This window comes from Bombina bombina, chromosome 2 (assembly GCF_027579735.1).
Source record: "Bombina bombina isolate aBomBom1 chromosome 2, aBomBom1.pri, whole genome shotgun sequence".
Taxonomy (NCBI): Eukaryota; Metazoa; Chordata; class Amphibia; order Anura; family Bombinatoridae; genus Bombina; species Bombina bombina.
Window position 1 is genome coordinate 361,206,664 of NC_069500.1, and position 20,123 is coordinate 361,226,786.

A 20,123-nucleotide genomic window follows, 5' to 3' on the forward strand; every position below is an offset into this window, starting at 1 on the left:
TTCTCTTTGCCTACTCTAAGTACTAGGAAGGGTAAAGTGAAAGAGATAAGATATTAGTTTTTAATTTCTTCAAGCAAGAGTTTGTTATTTTAAATGGTACCGGTGTGTACTATTTACTCTCCGGCAGCAGATGGATGAAGACTGCTGCCTGGAGGATGATGATCTTAGCATTTGTAACTAAGGTCCATTGCTGTTCCCACAGAGGAGTACAGGAAACTTCAGTGTGAGGAACGGTTTTATGCTATGCAGCAATGAGGTATGTTCAGTCATATTTTTCTGGAGAGACTGTGTATTTCAGAAAGGCTGACATTATACACAGGAGTGTAAGGGTAAGCAGTAATCCTAGAGCTAAAAGAATGGCATTACTTAGCTTTCATATGGGGCCAATAACAAATATGGTTGACACTGAATGGCAAATGTTTGTGAGCAAACGTTTTTTGTTTTGGGAGTGCTTTAACGTTTTTGTGGGCAATAACGTTTTGGGCAAACTTTATTAAGGGCACACATGGCTTAACTTTTGGGTCTTAAAACCCACATGGCTAGTTATAACGGCTCTGGTGCGGTTCTTTAAGGCTGAGGAGACATCGAGTAAGATGGGCGGGGCCTATTTTCACGCCTCAGATGCGCAGTTAGTTTTATCAGCAAGCTCTAACTCCTGAGGGCCCTGGTGTATGTTTTGGGCCAAATTGAAGCTTTTACCCCACATTTTCGATCCCTGAGGGCAGGTAGGGCCACAGCAGGGCTGTGGCAAGGTGCTGAGAGTGTTGTTTCCGGATCTGGGCCTATTTTCCATCCGGTTTGGAAATTAAGGGGTTAATTGTTAAAAAAAAAATTGTGGTGCAATCTTAACTACCTATATTGTGTCTACATACAAAATTTTGAAAAAATTGGTGCATGTTTAGGCTGTTTTGCAGAACGTGTATGCTTTTTTTCTCTTAAAGGCGCAGTACCGTTTTTTAAGATTATTTTTTTCACTAAATAAAGTGTTTTCATGCTTGTTTGTAGTCATTACTAGCCTGTTCAACATGTCTGATATTGAGGAAAGTCAATGTTCAATATGTTTAGAAGCCATTGTGGAACCTCCACTTAGAATGTGTCCCTCATGCACTGAAAGGTCAATAAATTGTAAAGAACATGTTTTAGCTACTAAAAGTATGTCGCAGGAAGATTCTCAGTCAGATGAGGATAAGGTTTTGCCATCTAATTCTCCCCAAGTGTCACAACCGTTAACGCCCGCACAAGCGACGCCAAGTACTTCTAGTGCGTCTAATTCTTTCACCCTGCAAAATATAAGGCCGCAGTTATGAATACTACCCTCACAGAGGTTTTATCTAAGCTGCCTGGGTTGCAGGGGAAGCACAGTAGGTCTGGTGTGAGAACAAATGCTGAGCCCTCTGACTCTTTATTAGCCATATCCGATGTACCCTCACAATGTTCTGAAGTGAGGGATTTGCTGGCTGAGGGAGAGATTTCTGATTCAGGAAATACGTTCCCTCAGACAGATTCAGATATGACGGCTTTTAAATTTAAACTAGAACACCTCCGCTTATTGCTCAGGGAGGTTTTAGCGACTCTGGATGATTGTGACCCTATTGTAGTTCCAGAGAAATTGTGTAAAATGGACAGATTCCTAGAGGTTCCTGCCTACACTGATGTTTTTCCGGTCCCTAAGAGGATTTCGGAAATTTTTACTAGGGAGTGGGATAGACCAGGTATTCCGTTCGCTCCCCCTCCTACTTTTAAGAAAATGTTTCCCATATCAGACGCCGTGCGGACTCGTGGCAGACGGTCCCTAAGGTGGAGGGAGCTATTTCTACCCTGGCTAAGCGTGTTACTATACCTATTGTGCTTTCAAAGATCCTATTGATAAAAAATTAGAGGGTCTTCTAAAGAAAATATTTGTTCATCAAGGTTTTCTTCTCCAACCTATAGCGTGCATTGTTCCTGTAACTACTGCAGCGAGGGTCAATATATGACCACCGTGGACTTAAAGGATGCGTATCTGCACATTCCTATCCACAAAGATCATCACCAGTTCCTCAGGTTCGCCTTTATGGGCAAGCATTACCAGTTTGTGGCTCTTCCCTTCGGGTTGGCCACAGCTCCCACAATTTTCACAAAGGTGCTAGGATCCCTTCTGGCGGTTCTAAGGCCAGAAGAAGTCTTGATAAAGGCCAGGAGGATATGGCCGAAACGCGTCGACTGATTTGAGTAAGCATAATACTAATATATCCACTGAACAGTTTGTATATATTACAGTATTGTTTGTTTTCTTTGCAGGTTTTTGCTCAGCTTTATTTTATTTTATTATATTCAACTGGGTGACAACTTCATTACACTGATTTCATTTTGGACACATATTGATTAACTTTTGAAAGACTAATATCATCTTGTTTCACCAATTTGAGGATTTCTACACTTTTTGTGAAAGAACTTATATTTTCTTCACATTTTTATTTTTTATATATTTTTTCCAACCTTTTTTTTGACATCCAGCGATCACATTGTTTTTTACACTTTCAAGTTTGCATTTTCTCAATCACAGGATATACACTATTTTGAATTTTTCTGAATTGGATATAAAATAGAGACACCTTTTTTTTTTTTTTTGTCACATTATTATCTGTTTGGATAAACACAACTATAAGAACACTCATCAATATCCGGATTGTACCACAGAGTACCACCCACATTAAGAGATTTGGACTATCAGGTCATTCATTGTCAGACGTTTTAGGTGCACCAGGTCATTTCATCTTTTACATTTTTATTTTTATTATCTATTTTTTCTGATTTTAAATCATTTCGTTATTGTAACATGGATCCATGATTGTTTATGAATGTGTAATATTTTCTATTGATTGTAATTTTTATTGACTGTATGTTTTAGAAGATCACCGGAACTTTTAACCGACATTTTAAACCGATTGTGTTGAATAAATATCGATATACATTTATAAACTTATATACTCACCTCAGCATTACTTATTCTGTACATCCACTCCTAACTACTAGTAGGAGGACCAACATTTGTCTCCCTTCCCCATCCTCAGCCTACTTTGGCGCTCACCTCCACCCCCTATCATTTTCTGTATTTTGAGCATTATATGGCAGCAATGTTTCAAATAATATTTATAACAAAGTTTTACACATACTACTGCTATATAGTGCTCAAGATTAAACAATGTGCGTAGTGTATGAGCAATTTTATTTTACTTGTTATTTCTAGATTTTCAGTGGTTATATTTGCTTAAAATTTTATTCTGCAGATATTCACACCGCAGCTAAACACATATCTGAAGTGAACAACTTGAACATGAATAAAATCCGTGATGTACTCTTAGAGAAGTGGCTTTGTCCAACGTCTCTACCTCAAGAAAATGTAAGTACAGCCAACTTTAAACAAGTATGTATAAATAGAGACCTATACCAACAATCTTTTTTTCTAAATTAGCAGCCAGTACAAAAATTTAGGTTTTAAAACTTTTTCATAAGATTGTCCGCAAGATCCTGTCCACTAGGAGGAGGCAAAAACATTGCCAACCAACCAGTTTGTTTTTTGCCACCAAATGGGGAAGGTGACCTCTGAAGTGCTCTGATGTTCACATTATTACTGTTAGGGTTTCTATAACCTCAATAGTGCTTCATGGACAGAGTTGTGAACAGCAGTTCAGCTAAGCAGTGAGAAATCTTCTCCCAGTGTGGAGATATCACTGCCCCCCCCCCCCCCCCGTTGAAATGCTAATTTATCTGTCAATACCCTGGTCTACAGTGTGCTGCTTCTTATCATATCCTTGGCACAGTACTTGAACTTAATCAAATGGAACCAGTTTCAATTGGACAGTGTCACAGATGTGGCTTGCATTAATAATCCGGGATTCCTCTGGTGTCTCGCATTATCAGTTAAGTAGAATGCCACCAGTCTATGATGGTCACTCTTAGGAGCCTTATCTTGTCTAACAGAGGTTTGTCTGACCAGGTTATTGAAACCTTTATTCTACCAAAAGGTGTGAAAAACTTTTTTTGGCATGGTGTGCATAGAGAGGATAATGTTAGAATTATTTTTAGATTCCCAAAGTCCTAAAGTTTCCTTCTTTATGTCCAGCTCCTAAAAGTAGCTTTTTCACAATTTTGATGTTGTTAAAACGTTCAAGTTTTATGTGCAAGCGACTAAGACCTTTAGACTGTGTTATGCTTTATTATCTTGGCTGTCTGAAATAAGGCCTTAAAATGACCGTCTACGGGGCATGCAATTTTAAACAACTTTCCAATTTACTTTTATCTTTAAATGTGCTTTTTTTCTCTTGGTATTCTTTGTTGAAAGCTAAACCTAGGTAGTTTTGTGCTAATTTCTAAGCCCTTGAAGGCCACCTATTATCTAAGCGCATTTATGTATTTATTTTTCAATACAGTAGTGTATTTAAGGGATATTAAACACTAAATACATGATAGACATAATGATATATTCAGTGCAAATATTAGCCTTAGAATAATATGTAGATATATTTTTTACAATTATATTAGCTGTTTAAATAATAATATGTAAGGGTAAAGATTTAGTTTCTGTAAAGTAATGGGTGCTGCCATATTTGAACAGAGTTTTCTATTTATCTCTGTCTTCTGTCGAGAACAACTAGGGACAAATACAAATATTCCACACAGCCCTGCCTGCTCTATATCCGCCCCCAACCATTCTCAGCAGAAGAGTGAAACAAGGGGAAAACTTGTTTTTTTTTCTTTTTTTATATTTTTTATTATTCATAGCATATCTTTTTTTTTTTCTTTCTTTTTTTTTATTGAGAACATACATGAACAAAAAAAAGGGAATTGTACCTACAGATTGCAGACTTTGCTTAATAATCATAGTAGTAGTACAAACAAGAAAATTGTCCTTTTTGTCCCTATTAACATCAGGCTAGACCACTCTTGGGTCATTGATTGTAATATATAAAAAAAAAATCATGTAGGGTAATATATTAGGGGTTAAGGTCCTTTAAGGACCTTATGTAGCCATAACTGCATAATAGAAAAAGAATAATACTATATAATACTGAGAGAGATAAGAAAAGGTATAGGTTAAAGGCCAGGACTGAACTAACAACTAGTATTGGGAAATAAAAACAGCATGTTACAGTGATAGCCTTCTTGAGAAAGGAAGGGTGATGTTTTTTATATGAAATAAGGTTAGGAAAGAGAAACCTACCTCTCCACCTTATTCAATTATTATATGATTATATATTCTGGTTTGACAATAAGGCCATCTAGTGGCCAGAAAAAGAAATTAATTTTTTTCCAATCAGTGTTACCACTCCTGGATCCTAGGATGCGCACAGTCCCACACGTATCCCTTAGGATTCAGAAAATAAAATGTCCAAATATTCCCAAAGATAGTCTTATTAGGAAACTATAGCCACACAGGAATAATGATGTGAACACAAATGGTTTTAAACAAATAAAACACCATTTATTAAAACATATTAAAATCTTATAGAGCTGATAAGCATATCTAGCTCTCAAAACAGGTGTTCACATCTACCTAATAAAGGTTAACATAGCCAATCAAAATTGATCCAACACACCCCTTTTTCATTAACTCATTTGGTACTGCCTAAAACATGTATATTTATATCACCAAACATACATTAATCAAACTATTCAAAAACTATATTTAAAAAATTATTATAAGCATTAGATAAATCACATAAATTCAAAAAACATATAAACAATTCATATAAACATTATATAGATCACCTACTTGTTGCAACAAGCCATATAAAAAAAAATCATACCAGCATTATATAAATCGCATATTTGTTGCAACAAGCCATATAAAAAGGCTATATAAGCACTATATTGATCGCATATTAATTGCAACATAGCGATTCCTATATGTACCTGATAATAATCGCAAAGTTTGATAGGAAACATAAGTTTGTGCACACATTTTAATACATCCTAAACTGCAAAAAAGTTTGACAAGAAACATAAGTTTGTGCACACATTTAAATAAATCCTAAATTACAAAAAAGTTTGACAGGAAACATACATTTGTGCCGGATAAGGTAATGCTGACATATGGAGAATGAATTATGTCTTGGGATAAGAAGCAAACAGATCCGCAATAAATATGTGTCCCATGGTTCATAGTTGGTGGACTGCGGCATAAGGGTAAGCCAGTTATTTATATTTAAGTTAAAGTATCAGCCTTTATCCAGCGTTATGCCTCTTTGATTGAAATCTTTAGTGCATTCAACTATATCATCGCTAACCTCAATTGTGGCAACATTAGAAGATTGTCCTGTGCACACTAGACCGTCGTTATGTGTCTGTACTGGGGAGTGATGCTGTTTCATCCAGTGGTGCATGGTGCAAAATTCCCATTTCCAGTGCTTTAGCTAGAAGGTAATTTCTCATAGATGATGATCAACAAATTTTATAGTTTTAAATATAACTTGTCCAAACGACTTAGTAGGTCTCTCTTCACCCCTCATGACTGATCTCAGGTAGGCAGCTGCAAGAAGTTGTAGGCCCACTATTTTTTGGTCCAGAAGTGGCAGTGTAACCCGGAGTTACCAGGGGGTTACAGCCTTGTGGTGAGCCACAGCTGTAGGCCTCTACTTTCCTTTCCAGCGCTTCAATATCATTGATACAGCAAATATCGTGATTGTCGGATCCTCGCTATGTGAGGAATGTGTAAATTCTCCTTTTTTGTATTAATTGCTGTGGATTGAAACCAATAATCGGCGGATTATTAGTTTTTCCTTAGGAGCTCATGGAAATGTGTGTCGTGTTGGAATGCTTCTTGGACTCCCCCCTCTCAGTGCATTTTGACAGTTTTTCGCAGCTTGTCAGCGCTAATTTGTGTGTGTCATATAGATGATGTGCTCACTTCTGTTGGGTTATTTATGAGTCATCACTGATTGGCTAAAATGCAAGTCTGTCAAAAGAACTGAAATAAGGGGGCACTATGCAGAGGCTTAGATACAAATTAATCACAGAGGTAAAAAAGTATATAGTGTTGGTTATGCAATATTGAGAAATGGGTAATAAATTGAATATCTTTTGAAAGAAAAACATTTCTAAAGTAGACTATGCCTTTAATCAGAAAGGTGTACTTTGGCAGATTCTCTCTGAGTGTGTTACTGATCATTCCGCTAGAGAAGTTTCTTCTTTTTGGGCCTTGGTAAGCTACTATACTACTAAGTAAAACAGAGTGGCTATGCTCCCACCCCTTTTACAGACTGCCTCGCCAGAAACTTAAAGGCATTTTACCATGTCAGAGGTTCTCCTTTAGAATCTTGACCATTGGTTACTCTTCTTCCTGATTTAGTCATTTCAGTTTAACTTTCTACCTATTTTTAATTTGGCAGGTTGAGTTGGGTATTTTTTCCATCTAAATTGTTTGTTGTTTTGCCGCAATCCCTATTAGCACAGCACTGTTTTTGCACGAGCCTTGCCATTCCTGGACCATTTTCAAGGCCTCTGCCTGTCAACTTGAAAGTGGTTTTGAGAGGATTAACCTTGGGCTTTCTCAAAGTTTATTGTTTTTATTTGTTTTGTAGCTCGTAAGATCTGCAGATTTGTTTGTTTATTTAACCCCTTCACCCAATAAGACTTTTATATATATATATATATATGTCTTGCTGTACTTTGCCAATTTTACCGTAAGACGTATGTATACTGTATGTCTTAGCTTCAGGAAGCCCAAGCAGTCTCGGCTTTTAAGTTACAGGCTCTCTGTAAATTCGGTTGCAGGGATTCATCTTCTGCCTCCCTTTACAGATTGACATTATACTCCTATTCCATTACCTCTGCTGATATGTTTTAGTACAGGTTTGGCTGTTTGCTATCAGTGGGCGAGTGTCTAAAAGGTAAATATTAATTTTATTACTTAGGACACTCATAACTGGCTATGAATGGGGCACTTATTACATACGTTTTTACTATTTTATATATAGAGCACAGGGACAGGTTTTCTTCCCCTTTATGTTTGCTTGTTTCTTTGTACATACAGCACAAGAATATTAGAGCTTATATACACGGTTGTTAAGGGGGTTTTGTATTAAGGATTATATTTTAGATTTGGCACCTTACCTGATTCTAGAGTTTTTCTCTTGTAAGATGTATCGAGTCCACAGATTCATCCTTACTTGTGGGATATTCTCCTCCCCTACAGGAAGTGGCAGAGAGAGCACCCACAGCAGAGCTGCCTATATAGCTCCCCCCTTAGCTCCACCCCCAGTCATTCTCTCTGCCTGCTTAACTGCTAGGAAGGGCAAAGAGGAGTGTGGTGACAAAAAATGTTAGGTTTTTATTTTCTCAAGCAAAAGTTTGTTATTTTAAATGGTACTGTGTGTACTATTTACTCTCTGGCAGAAAAGGGATGAAGATTTCTGCAAGGAGGATGATGATCTTAGCATTTTGTAACTAAGATCCACTGCTGTTCTCACAAGGGCTGAAGAGTACAGGAAAACTTCAGTTGGGGGAACAGTTTGCAGGCTAAACTGCATTAAGGTATGTTCAGTCTATTTTTTTCTAGACAGACTGTTATTTCTAGAAAGGCTGGCAATATCCCCATAAGGGAAGGGTAAGCTGTATTCAGACACTTGGATAGGAATTTCAGTTTGCATGAAGGGCTCATTAGTTACTGGTGACACTGTTTGGTAAAAACGTTTTTGTTTATTCAGTAAATGATGCAATTATAAAGTTTTTTGAAGGGACTAAAGGGGTCATTATGGCTTGTTTTAGGGTTTTTTAACCCACATGGTTAATTTAGAGACACTCTAGTATTTTTCTGTTAGGCCTCAAAACTCGAGTGAGGTGGGAGGGGCCTATTTTCGGGCCTCAGTTGTGCCGTTTCTTTTCCTCTGAGACTTCTAACTGTTTCTCCAGAGGTTCCTGCCGTGTTTGAGGGCTGTAAAAAGTTTTTTTCCCCACAAATTGTTCTGAAGGGCAGGTAGGCGCCACAGCAGAGCTGTGGCAAGGTGCTGAAAGTCTTTTTTACCGGATTTGATGTTTTTTCAATCCGGTTTTGCCATTAAGGGGTTAATTGTTTCTTTGCATAGCTGTGCAAAGTTACTAAGGCTATATGATACTACTGTAAAAATTTTGTTATGTTTACTGCTTTTCTCCTACATTGGTGTATCCGGTCCACGGCTTCATCCTTACTTGTGGGATATTCTCAATCCCTACAGGAAGTGGCAAAGAGAGCACACAGCAGAGCTGTCCATATAGCTCCCCTCAGGCTCCGCCCCCCTAACTAGTAGCATCTCCACGGGGGTGGTAAAGAGTATGTGGTGTTTAGTTGTAGTTTTTTATTCTTCTATCAAGAGTTTGTTATTTTAAAATAGTGCCGGCTTGTACTATTTACTCTGCAGCAGAAAGTGATGAAGATTTCTGCCGAGAGGAATATGATTTTAGCACCAGTAACTAAAATCCATTGCTGTTCCCACGCAGGACTGTTGAAACCGGAGAACTTCAGTTGGGGGGAACAGTTTGCAGGCTTAACTGCTTCAGGTATGATCAGTCATTTTTCTAACAAGACCTAGTAATGCTAGAAGACTGTCAGCAATCCCCTCTGGGATAGGTAAGCCATTTTTCTTAGACTCTAAAATAAATATAAAATTATGGCTTATATTAAGGGCTCTATGCTGGTTGACACTATTGTGGGCTAAATCGATTGCTTTTTAGCATGTTTTCACTATAAATAAGGTGTTTTTTCAGACTTTAAAACACTTTTGGAGTTTTATTTTGCGCCTGGCACTTATTTGGACACCTATTCTAGTCAGAAAGGCCCCTCCACTCTGGAAATGAAGAGGGAGGAGGCCTCATTTTCAAGCCTCAATTGCGCAGTTGTTTTGCTTAGGCAGTTCATGCAGCTTCACGTGGGGCGTCCAGAGGCATCAGAAAAGACTCCAGAGAGGCTTATTTCCTACTAAAATAATCCCTAAGGAAGGTAAAGGCCACAGTGGAAGCTGTGGCATAGTACTGTAGAGTTTTTAACAGGTTAATTGCTGTTATTAGCTCCGGTTTGGGCATTAAGGGGTTAATTGGTCTGAAAATTTGTGTGCAATCCTTTCAAAGCATTAAGACACTGTGGTGAAAATTTCATTAAAATCGGATGTTTATTTGATGGTTTTTTGATGTTTTAGTAATAAAGTGTGCACTTTTATTATTTAAAGACACAGTAACGTTTTTGTCAAAAATAATTTTTATTGCATTGAAGATCTGTTTAAGTCTGTCAAACATGTCTGACCCTTCAGATAACCTATGTTCTGTATGTTCAAAGGCCAAGGTGGTTCCCCCATTAAATTTATGTGTGAAGTGTGCCATAGCGTCCAAACAGCTTAAGGACCGTACAATCACGCTTAAAGATATAGCCCAAGATGATTCTTTAGCTGAAGGTAGTGAGGATAGCTCACTATCCTCTCCTTCTGTGTCAACACCAGCTATGCCCGCGCAAGCGATGCCCAGTACATCTAGCGCGCCAATTGCTATTACTATGCAACAGTTAGCAGCAGTAATGGATAATTCTCTCGCAGCATTTTTATCCAAACTGCCAGCTTTTCCTAGGAAGCGTGATTGCTCAGTTTTAAATACAGAAAATGAGCAAGCAGACGCAGAGGATAATTTATCTGTAGTGCCCTCACATCAATCTGACTTGGCGGTGAGGGAGGGCCTGTCTGAGGGAGAAATTTCTGAGACAGGAAAAGTTTCTCAGCAGGCAGAGCCTGATACCATAGCATTTAAATTTAAGCTAGAACACCTCTGCGCTCTACTTAAGGAGGTCCTAGCTACTCTTGATGATTGTGTCCCTTTGGTGGTCCCAGAAAAATTGTGTAAAATGGATAAATTCTTAGAGGTCCCAGTACACACTGATGCGTTTCCGATACCTAAGAGGGTGGCGGATATAGTGAATAAGGAGTGGGAGAAGCCAGGTGTACCTTTTGTTCCCCCTCCTATATTTAAGAAAATGTTCCCCATTGTTGACCCCAGAAGGGACGCGTGGACGCAGGACTTGGTATGCAGACCTGGTGAATATGTCATCGGTTCCACCATGGAAGCTGCCTTTGAGGCAGGACCTTCTAATTCAAGGTCCATTCGAACATCCAAACCTAGTTTCTCTGCAACTGACTGTTTGGACATTGAACGCTTGATTCTAGCTAAACGTGGGTTTTCGGAATCAGTTATAGATACTCTGATCCAGGCTAGAAAGCCTGTCACCAGGAAAATTTACCATAAGATATGGCGGAAATATCTTTGCTGGTGCGAATCCAAGGGTTACTCATGGAGTAAGATTAGGATTCCAAGGATACTATCTTTTCTCCAAGAAGGATTGGAGAAAGGTCTGTCAGCTAGTTCTTTAAAGGGACAGATATCTGCTCTGTCTGTTTTGTTACACAAGCGTCTGGCAGCCATGCCAGATATTCAGGCGTTTGTACAGGCTTTAGTCAGAATCAAGCCTGTCTACAGACCTGTGGCTCCTCCATGCAGTCTAAATTTAGTTCTTTCAGTTCTTCAAGGGGTTCCGTTTGAACCTCTACATTCCATAGATATTAAGTTACTATCTTGGAAAGTTTTGTTTTTAGTAGCTATTTCTTCTGCTAGAAGAGTTTCTGAATTGTCTGCTTTGCAGTGTAATTCACCCTATCTGGTGTTTCATACAGATAAGGTCGTTTTACGTACCAAACCTGGTTTTCTTCCAAAAGTGGTTTCCAATAAGAATATCAACCAGGAAATAGTTGTTCCTTCTCTGTGTCCTAATCCAGTTTCTAAAAAGGAACGTCTGTTACACAATCTTGATGTGGTTCGTGCTTTAAAGTTTTATCTAAAAGCAACTAAAGACTTCAGACAAACATCGTCCTTGTTTGTCGTCTATTCTGGCAAGAGGAGAGGTCAAAAGGCGACTGCGACCTCTCTGTCTTTCTGGCTGAAAAGCATCATCCGGTTGGCTTATGAGACTGCTGGAAGGCAGCCTCCTGAATGAATTACAGCTCACTCTACTAGAGCTGTGGCTTCCACATGGGCTTTCAAGAATGAGGCTTCTGTTGAACAGATTTGTAAGGCAGCGACTTGGTCTTCACTGCATACGTTTGCCAAATTTTACAAATTCGATACTTTTGCTTCTTCGGAGGCTATTTTTGGGAGAAAGGTTTTACAAGCAGTGGAGCCTTCCGTTTAGGTTACCTGACTTGTTCCCTCCCTTCATCCGTGTCCTAAAGCTTTGGTATTGGTTCCCACAAGTAAGGATGAAGCCGTGGACCGGATACACCAATGTAGGAGAAAACAGAATTTATGTTTACCTGATAAATTTCTTTCTCCTACGGTGTATCCGGTCCACGGCCCGCCTTGGCATTTTGGTCAGGTTTAAATTTATTTTTTGTAAACTACAGTCACCACTGCACCCTATGGTTCTCCTTTTTCTCCTAACCGTCGGTCGAGTGACTGGGGGGGCGGAGACTGAGGGGAGCTATATGGACAGCTCTGTTGTGTGCTCTCTTTGCCACTTCCTGTAGGGATTGAGAATATCCCACAAGTAAGGATGAAGCCGTGGACCGGATACACCGTAGGAGAAAGAAATTTATCAGGTAAACATAAATTCTGTTTTTTACACTGTTTTGCAGAATTTGTTCAGCTTTTTTTCTCTTAAAGGCACAGTACTGTTTTATTTCTAAGTGTTATTTACTTTGATTACAGTGTTTTCCAAGCTTGATTGTTACATTACTAGCCTGTTTAACATGTCTGACACCAAGGAAAATCCTTGTTCAATATGTTTGGTAGCCATTGTGGTACCCCCTCTTAGAATGTGTCCCAATTGTACTGATATGGCTATAAACTATAAAGAACATATATTAGCACTTAAAAATAGAGCAATAGATGATTCTCAGTGAGAAGTAAATGAGGGTTCGCCATCTAGCTCTCCCCAAGTGTCACAACCAGTAACGCCTGCACAAGTGACGCCAAGTACCTCTAGTGCGTCAAATTCATTTATTTTACAAGACATGGCCACAGTTATGAATACAACCCTCACAGAGGTTTTATCCTAACTGCCTGGTTTACAAGGAAAGCGTGACAGCTCTGGGTTAAGGAAAAATGCTGAGCAGTCTGACGCTTTAGTAGCCGTATCTGATATGCCCTCACAATGCTCTAAAGTAGGGGTGAGGGATTTGTTATCTGAGGGAGAAATTTCTGACTCAGGAAAGACCCTTCCTCAGACAGATTCTGATATGACGGCCTTTAATATTTAAGCTTAAACACCTTCGCTTATTGCTCAGGGAGGTATTAGCGGCTCTAGATAATTGTGACCTTATAGTGGTCCCAGAGAAATTGTGTAAGATGGATAAATACTTAGAGGTTCCTGTTTACACTGATGTTTTTTTTTCCAGTCCCTAAGAGGATTGTGAATATTATTGCTACGGTGTGGGATAGATCAGGTATTCCGTTTATTCCCCCTCCTGTTTATAAGAATATGTTTCCCGTATCTGACACCATGCGGGACTCGTGGCAGACAGTTCCTAAGGTGGAGGGAGCTATTTCTATTCTGTCTGAACATACAACTATACCTATTGGTCAGTTGTGCTTTCAAAGATCCTATGGATAAAAAATTAGAGGGTCTCCTGAAGAAAATGTTTGTTCATCAAGGTTTTCTTCTTCAACCTATTGTGTGCATTGTTCCTGCAACTACTGCAGCTGCTTTCTGGTTTGAGGCTCTAGAAGAGGCTCTTCAGATGGAGACTCCATTAGAAGAAATTTTGGACAGAATTAAGGCCCTTAAATTGGCTAATTCTTTTATTACAGATGCCGCTTTTCAACTGGCTAAATTAGCGGCAAAGAATTCAGGTTTTCCCATTTTAGCACGCAGGGCGTTATGGCTTACATCCTGGTCTGCTGATGTGTCATCTAAAACTAAGCTTTTGAACATCCCTTTCAAGGGAAAGACCCTATTTGGGCCTGAACTGAAAGAGATTTTTTCACACATCACTGGAGGGAAAGGTCATGCCCTCCCTTAGGATAGATCAAATAAGATGAGGACCTAACAAAATAATTTTCGTTCCTTTCGGAATTTCAAGAGTGGTCCCGCTTCAGCTTCCTCTGTTGCAAAGCAAGAGTGGAATTTTGCCCAGTCCAAGTCAGTCTGGAGACCTTACCAGGCTTGGAACAAGGGTCAACAGACAGCATGAAGGGGTAGCCCTCGATCCAGGACCGGATCTAATAGGGGGCAGACTCTCTCTCTTCGCTCAGGCTTGGGCAAGAGATGTTCACGATCCCTGGGCTTTAGAAATTGTGTCCCAGGGATATTTTCTGGAGTTCAAAGGCTCTCTTCCAAGGGGGACTTTTCACATTTTTCGATTGTCTGTAAACCAGACAAAGAGAGAGGCGTTCTTACGCTGTGTAGAAGACCTACATACCATGGGGGTGATCCGCCCAGTCCCAAAAGAGGAACAGGGACTAGGATTTTACTCAAACCTGTTTGTGGTTTCCAAAAAAGAGGGAACTTTCAGATCAATCTTGGATCTCAAAATTCTAAACAAGTTCCTCAAAGTCCCATCATTCAAGATGGAGACTATTCGGTCTATTCTACCTCTGATCCAGGAGGGTCAATATATGACCACCGTGGATTTAAAGGATGTGTATCTACACATCCCTATTCACAGAATTTTCACAAGGGTGCTAGGGTCCCTTCTGGCGGTTATACGACCACGGGGCATAGCAGTGGCGCCTTATCTTAATTCAGGCGTCAACTTTCCAGTTATCCAAGTCTCACACGGACATTGTGTTGGTTTTTCTGAAATCTCACGGGTGGACGGTGAACATAAAAAGAGTTCTCTCTTCCCTCTTATAAGAGTTTCCTTCCTAGGGACTCTGATAGACTCGGTAGAAATGAAAATATTTCTGACTGAGGTCAGAAAATCAAAACTTCTGACTCATGGTAGCGGCAATGGACATAGTTCCTTTTGCCCGCCTACACCTCAGACCACTGCAACTGTGCATGCTCAAACAGTGGAATGGGGATTATACAGATTTGTCTCCTCAACTGCATCTGGACCAGGAGACCAGAGATTCTCTTCTCTGGTGGTTGTCTCAGGACCACCTGTCTCAGAGAATGTGTTTCCGCAGGCCAGAGTGGCTCATTGTAACGACAGATGCCAGCCTGCTAGGCTGGGGTGCAGTCTGGAACTCCCTGAAAGCACAGGGCTTATGGCCTCGGGAGGAATCTCTTCTCCCAATAAATATTCTAGAACTGAGAGCGATATTCAATGCGCTTCAGGCATGGCCTCAGCTTGCTGCGGCCAAATTCATCAGGTTTCAGTCGGACAACATCATGACTGTAGCTTATATCAATCGTCAAGGAGGAACAAGGTGTTCTCTAACGATGATGGAGGTAACCAAAATAATCCGATGGGCAGAGGATCACTCTTGCAATCTCTCAACAATCCACATCCCAGGAGTAGTGAACTGGGAGGCGGATTTCCTAAGTCGTTAGACTTTTCATCTGGGGGAGTGGGAACTCCATCCGGAGGTATTTGCCCAGCTGATTCAGCTATGGGGCACACCAGAATTGGATCTGATGGCGTCCTGTCAGAATGCCAAACTTCCTCGTTACGGGTCCAGGTCCCGGGATACCAAGGCGGTACTGATAGATGCTCTTGCAGTGCCTTGGTCCTTCATTCTGGCCTATGTATTTCCTCTCCTTCTACGTCTGGTTGCCAGAATAAAGCAGGAGAGAGCTTCGGTGATTCTGATAGCGCCTGCGTGGCCACGCAGGACTTGGTATGCAGACCTAGTGGACATGTCCTTGGTTCTACCATGATCTCTGCCAATGAGGCGGGACCTTCTAATCCAAGGTCTGTTCACGCATCCAAATCTAATTTCTCTGCGCCTGACTGCTTGGAGATTGAACGCCTGATTCTATCAGAGCGTGGTTTCTTTGAGTCGGTCATTGATACCCTGATTCAGGCTAGAAAGCCTGTCACCAGGAAGATCTATCATAAGATTTGGCGCAAATATCTTTATTGGTGTGAATCCAAAGGTTCTCGTGGAGTAAGTTTAGGATTCCTAGAATATTGTCTTTTCTCCAGGAAGGTTTTGAGAAGGGATTATCAGCTAGTTCTTTATAAGGACAAATATCTGCTTTGTCTATTCTTCTACACAAACGTCTGGCAGATGTCCCAGACGTTCGAGCATTTTGTCATTCTTTGGTCAGAATCAAGCCTGTATTTAAACCTGTTGCTCCGCCATGGAGCCTAAATTTAGTTCTTAAAGTTCTTCAAGGGGTTCCGTTTGAACCTATGCATTCCCTGGATATTAAGCTTCTATCTTGGAAAGTTTTGTTTTTAGTAGCTATCTCTTCGGCTCGAAGGGTTTCTGAGCTTATATGCTTTACAGTGTGATTCCCCTTATCTTATTTTCCATGCAGATAAGGTGGTTTTGCGTACCAAACCTGGGTTCCTCCCTAAGGTTGGTTCTTACAGGAATATCAATCAAGAGATTGATATTCAAAGAAGGAACGTCTGTTGCACAATCTTGATGTGGTTTGTGCTTTAAAGTTCTACTTTCAAGCAACTAAAGATTTCCGTCAAACATCTTCATTGTTTGTTGTTTATTCTGGTAAGCGGAGAGGTCAGAAGGCTACGGCTACCTCTCTTTCCTTTTGGCTGAAAAGCATCATCCGTTTGGCCTATGAGACTGTTGGACAGCAGCCTCCTGAAAGAATTACTGCTCATTCTACTAGAGCTGTGGCTTCCACATGGCTTTTAAAAATGAGGCTTCTGTTGAACAGATTTGTAATGCGGCGACTTGGTCTTCGCTTCATACTTTTTCCAAATTTTACAAATTCGATACTTTTGCTTCTTCGGAGGCTATTTTTGGGAGAAAGGTTCTACAAGCAGTGGTGCCTTCCGTTTAAGGTCCCTTGGTATTGGTATCCCACAAGTAAGGATGAATCCGTGGACTCGATACATCTTACAAGAGAAAACATAATTTATGCTTACCTGATAAATTTATTTCTCTTGTGATGTATCGAGTCCACGGCCCGCCCTGTTTATTAAGACAGGCATATATATTTTATTTTTAAACTTTCAGTCACCACTGCACCCTATAGTTTCTCCTTTTTCTTCCTAGCCTTCGGTCGAATGACTGGGGGGTGGAGCTAATGGGGGAGCTATATAGGCAGCTCTGCTGTGGGTGCTCTCTCTGCCACTTCCTGTAGGGGAGGAGAATATCCCACAAGTAAGGATGAATCCGTGGACTCGATACATCACAAGAGAAATAAATTTATCAGGTAAGCATAAATTATGTTTTTTCAGATATATTTCAATATATCAGTCTTCTTAATTTCCAGCCAAACTTTTTCCTGCCAAAATTTCTACCAAAGCTAAGTGTGCTTATTGTAAAACAACTGAAGTAGCTTCTTCAGGTGATTTATGTGACTAATTTTATTGCATACCGATCAATCTAATGATGTTTCTTCCATACAGATGGCTGCAGATGGGGTACCCCCAGCAATGAAAAAAATGTTTATTGCTACTTCCATTGAGAAGGCCCTGACTGCACTACCGCCTTCAAATAAACATAATAGGTCAGTTCTGGTATTACCTTCTATTAGTAATATTAGTACTGATCAACAAAATACTGAAGCATATTCGAATGATGAGGATTCCTCTAACAGTGAGGCCCCCCTCATCGGACGTAGAACCTGATAATCCCTCCATTTGTCACGCCGCTCTGGGGCGCGGCGGTTGCTGTGAGCGTGCGGCGATGACGTCATCGCCGCACGTTTATTCCCCTCTCTAGCCGGATCCTTTGAACTCCTCCTTGGCGCGAATCGGCGCCTATGTAATAAACTGCATAACTTACATTCACTGCCCAAGTATAGGTGTTACTGTGTGCCCCTAGGTGCTTTAACCCTTGAATTACTGGATTGCCTTATTGCTGAACCCTGCCTGTCTGATTACTCTGACTGTTTAACCCTTGAATTACTAGATTGCCTTATTATTGCTGAACCCTGCCTGTCTGATTACTCTGCCTGTTTAACCCATGAATAACTTTATTGCCTTATTATTGCTAAACCCTGCCTGTTTAACCCTTGAATTGCCTTTTCATTGCTGAACTCTGCCTGGTTTACCCCTGAACTGCTAAACTGCTGGATTACCTTTTGTTGCTGACCTCTGCCAGTTCCTGACCATTCTATTGGTTTACCCCTGAACTGCTTTACTGCTGGATTGCCTTTCTGTTGCCGAACTCTGCCCGTCTCTAACCATTCTCTGCCTTAATCATATTGCTGTGAAGGACTACCCTGTCTACTGTGAGTACTGCTTACCTCATTTCTTAAAACTCACTTTGTTCTGGGATATTTCCTTATCCTTCCACTTGACGCCGAGATAAGAAGGCTACTGGCCAAGTTTGGTCTGATAGGGAAATATCCCACGAGCATTACATCTTTTTATTTAAAATTGAACATACTTTTCTCTTGTAAGATGTATCGAGTCCACGGATTCATCCTTTACTTGTGGGATATTCTCCTTCCCAACAGGAAGTGGCAAAGAGAGCACACAGCAGAGCTGTCCATATAGCTCCCCCTCTAGCTCCACCCCCCAGTCATTCTCTTTGCCGGCTCTAAGCAATGGGAAGGGTAAAGTGAATGTGGTGTTAGAATTGTAGTTTTGATTTTCTACAAGCAAGAGTTTGTTATTTTAAATGGTACCGGTGTGTACTATTTACTCTCTAGCAGAAAGGATGAAGATTTCTGCAGGGAGGAAGATGATTTTAGCATGTTGTAACTAAAATCCACTGCTGTTCCCACACAGGACTGAGGAGTAGAAGAGAACTTCAGTTGGGGGGAACGGTTTGCAGGTTAGGCAGCAATAAGGTATGTTCAGTCATTTATTTCTAGACAAGACTGTGATAATGCTAGAAAAGACTGTTAATATCCCCATGAGGGAAGGGTAAGCTTTATTCAGAGACTAAGTATGGAATTTCAAGCTTACATAACAGGGCTAGTTTATGCTAGTTGACACTACTCAGGGCAAACGGTTTTTATTGAAAATATCGTTTTTTGAGACACTTTGAAGGTTCCTTTGGGTTTCTTTCAGGGGTTGTTATCCACATGGCTATTACTAAAACACTTGGGAGTGTTTCTTTAGGCCTCACAAGCACCGGAGTGAGGTGGGAGGGGCCTAATTTTGCGCCTCAGATGCGCAGTTATATTGACTAGAAACTCAGGCTGTTTTCACATGGAGGGTCCTGCTGCAGTTTGGGGGCCTATAAGAAGCTTTTTCCCCACAAATCTGGTTCCTAAGGGAAGGTAGGGCCACAGCAGAGCTGTGGCAAGGTGCTGAAGTTTTTTTAACCTGTTTTTTGACTACTGTCGATCCGGTTTGGGCATTAAGGGGTTAATCGTTTTTATTGCTAGTGGTGCAATCTTACTAATGCTTTAGGTAGATACTGTAAAAATTTCGAAAAGTTTGCCCGCATTTTTTCACTGTTTTGCAAAATTGTGTGCCTTTTTTATCTCTTAAAGGCACAGTAACGTTTTTTCAAAGTGTGTTTTTACTTGATTAAAGTGATTTCCAAGCCTGTTTGTACTACTACTAGTCTGTTAAACATGTCTGACACCAAGGAAAATCCTTGTTCAATGTGTTTAGAAGCCATGGTGGAACCCCCTCTCAGAATGTGTCCCACTTGTACTGATATGTCTATACACTTTAAAGAACATATTGTTGCACTTAAAAATGTGGCCCAAGATGATTCTCAGACAGAAGTTAACGAGGTTAGCCCGTCAACCTCTCCCCAAGTGTCGCAACCAGTTACGCCCGCTCAAGCAACGCCTAGCACCTCTAGTGCGTCTAATTCTTTTACCTTGCAAGACTTGGCAGCAGTTATCTTATCTAAACTGCCCGTGTTACCTGCAAAGCGTGATAGCTCTGTTTTAAGAACAGATATTGAGCATTCTGACGCTTTAGTAGCCGTATCCGATATACCCTCACAACACTCTGAAGTGGGGGCGAGGGATGTGCTGTCTGAGGGAGAAATTTCCGATTCAGGAAAGGTTTCTCCTCAGACAGATTCAGATACGTTGGCTTTTAAATTTAAACTAGAACACCTCCGCGTACTGCTCAGGGAGG

At 40.4% G+C, this 20,123-nt stretch overlaps 1 protein-coding gene across 1 annotated transcript in view; it reads left to right on the forward strand.

The window, feature by feature from the left end:
* KNTC1 (kinetochore associated 1) overlaps positions 1 to 20,123 on the forward strand; it is a 1,377,837-nt gene that overhangs the window by 1,001,571 nt on the left and 356,143 nt on the right. The window contains exon 51 of the mRNA XM_053701768.1: positions 3,270 to 3,382. Coding sequence (XP_053557743.1) covers positions 3,270 to 3,382 — 113 coding nt within the window. The remainder of the gene's footprint in view (positions 1 to 3,269; positions 3,383 to 20,123) is intronic.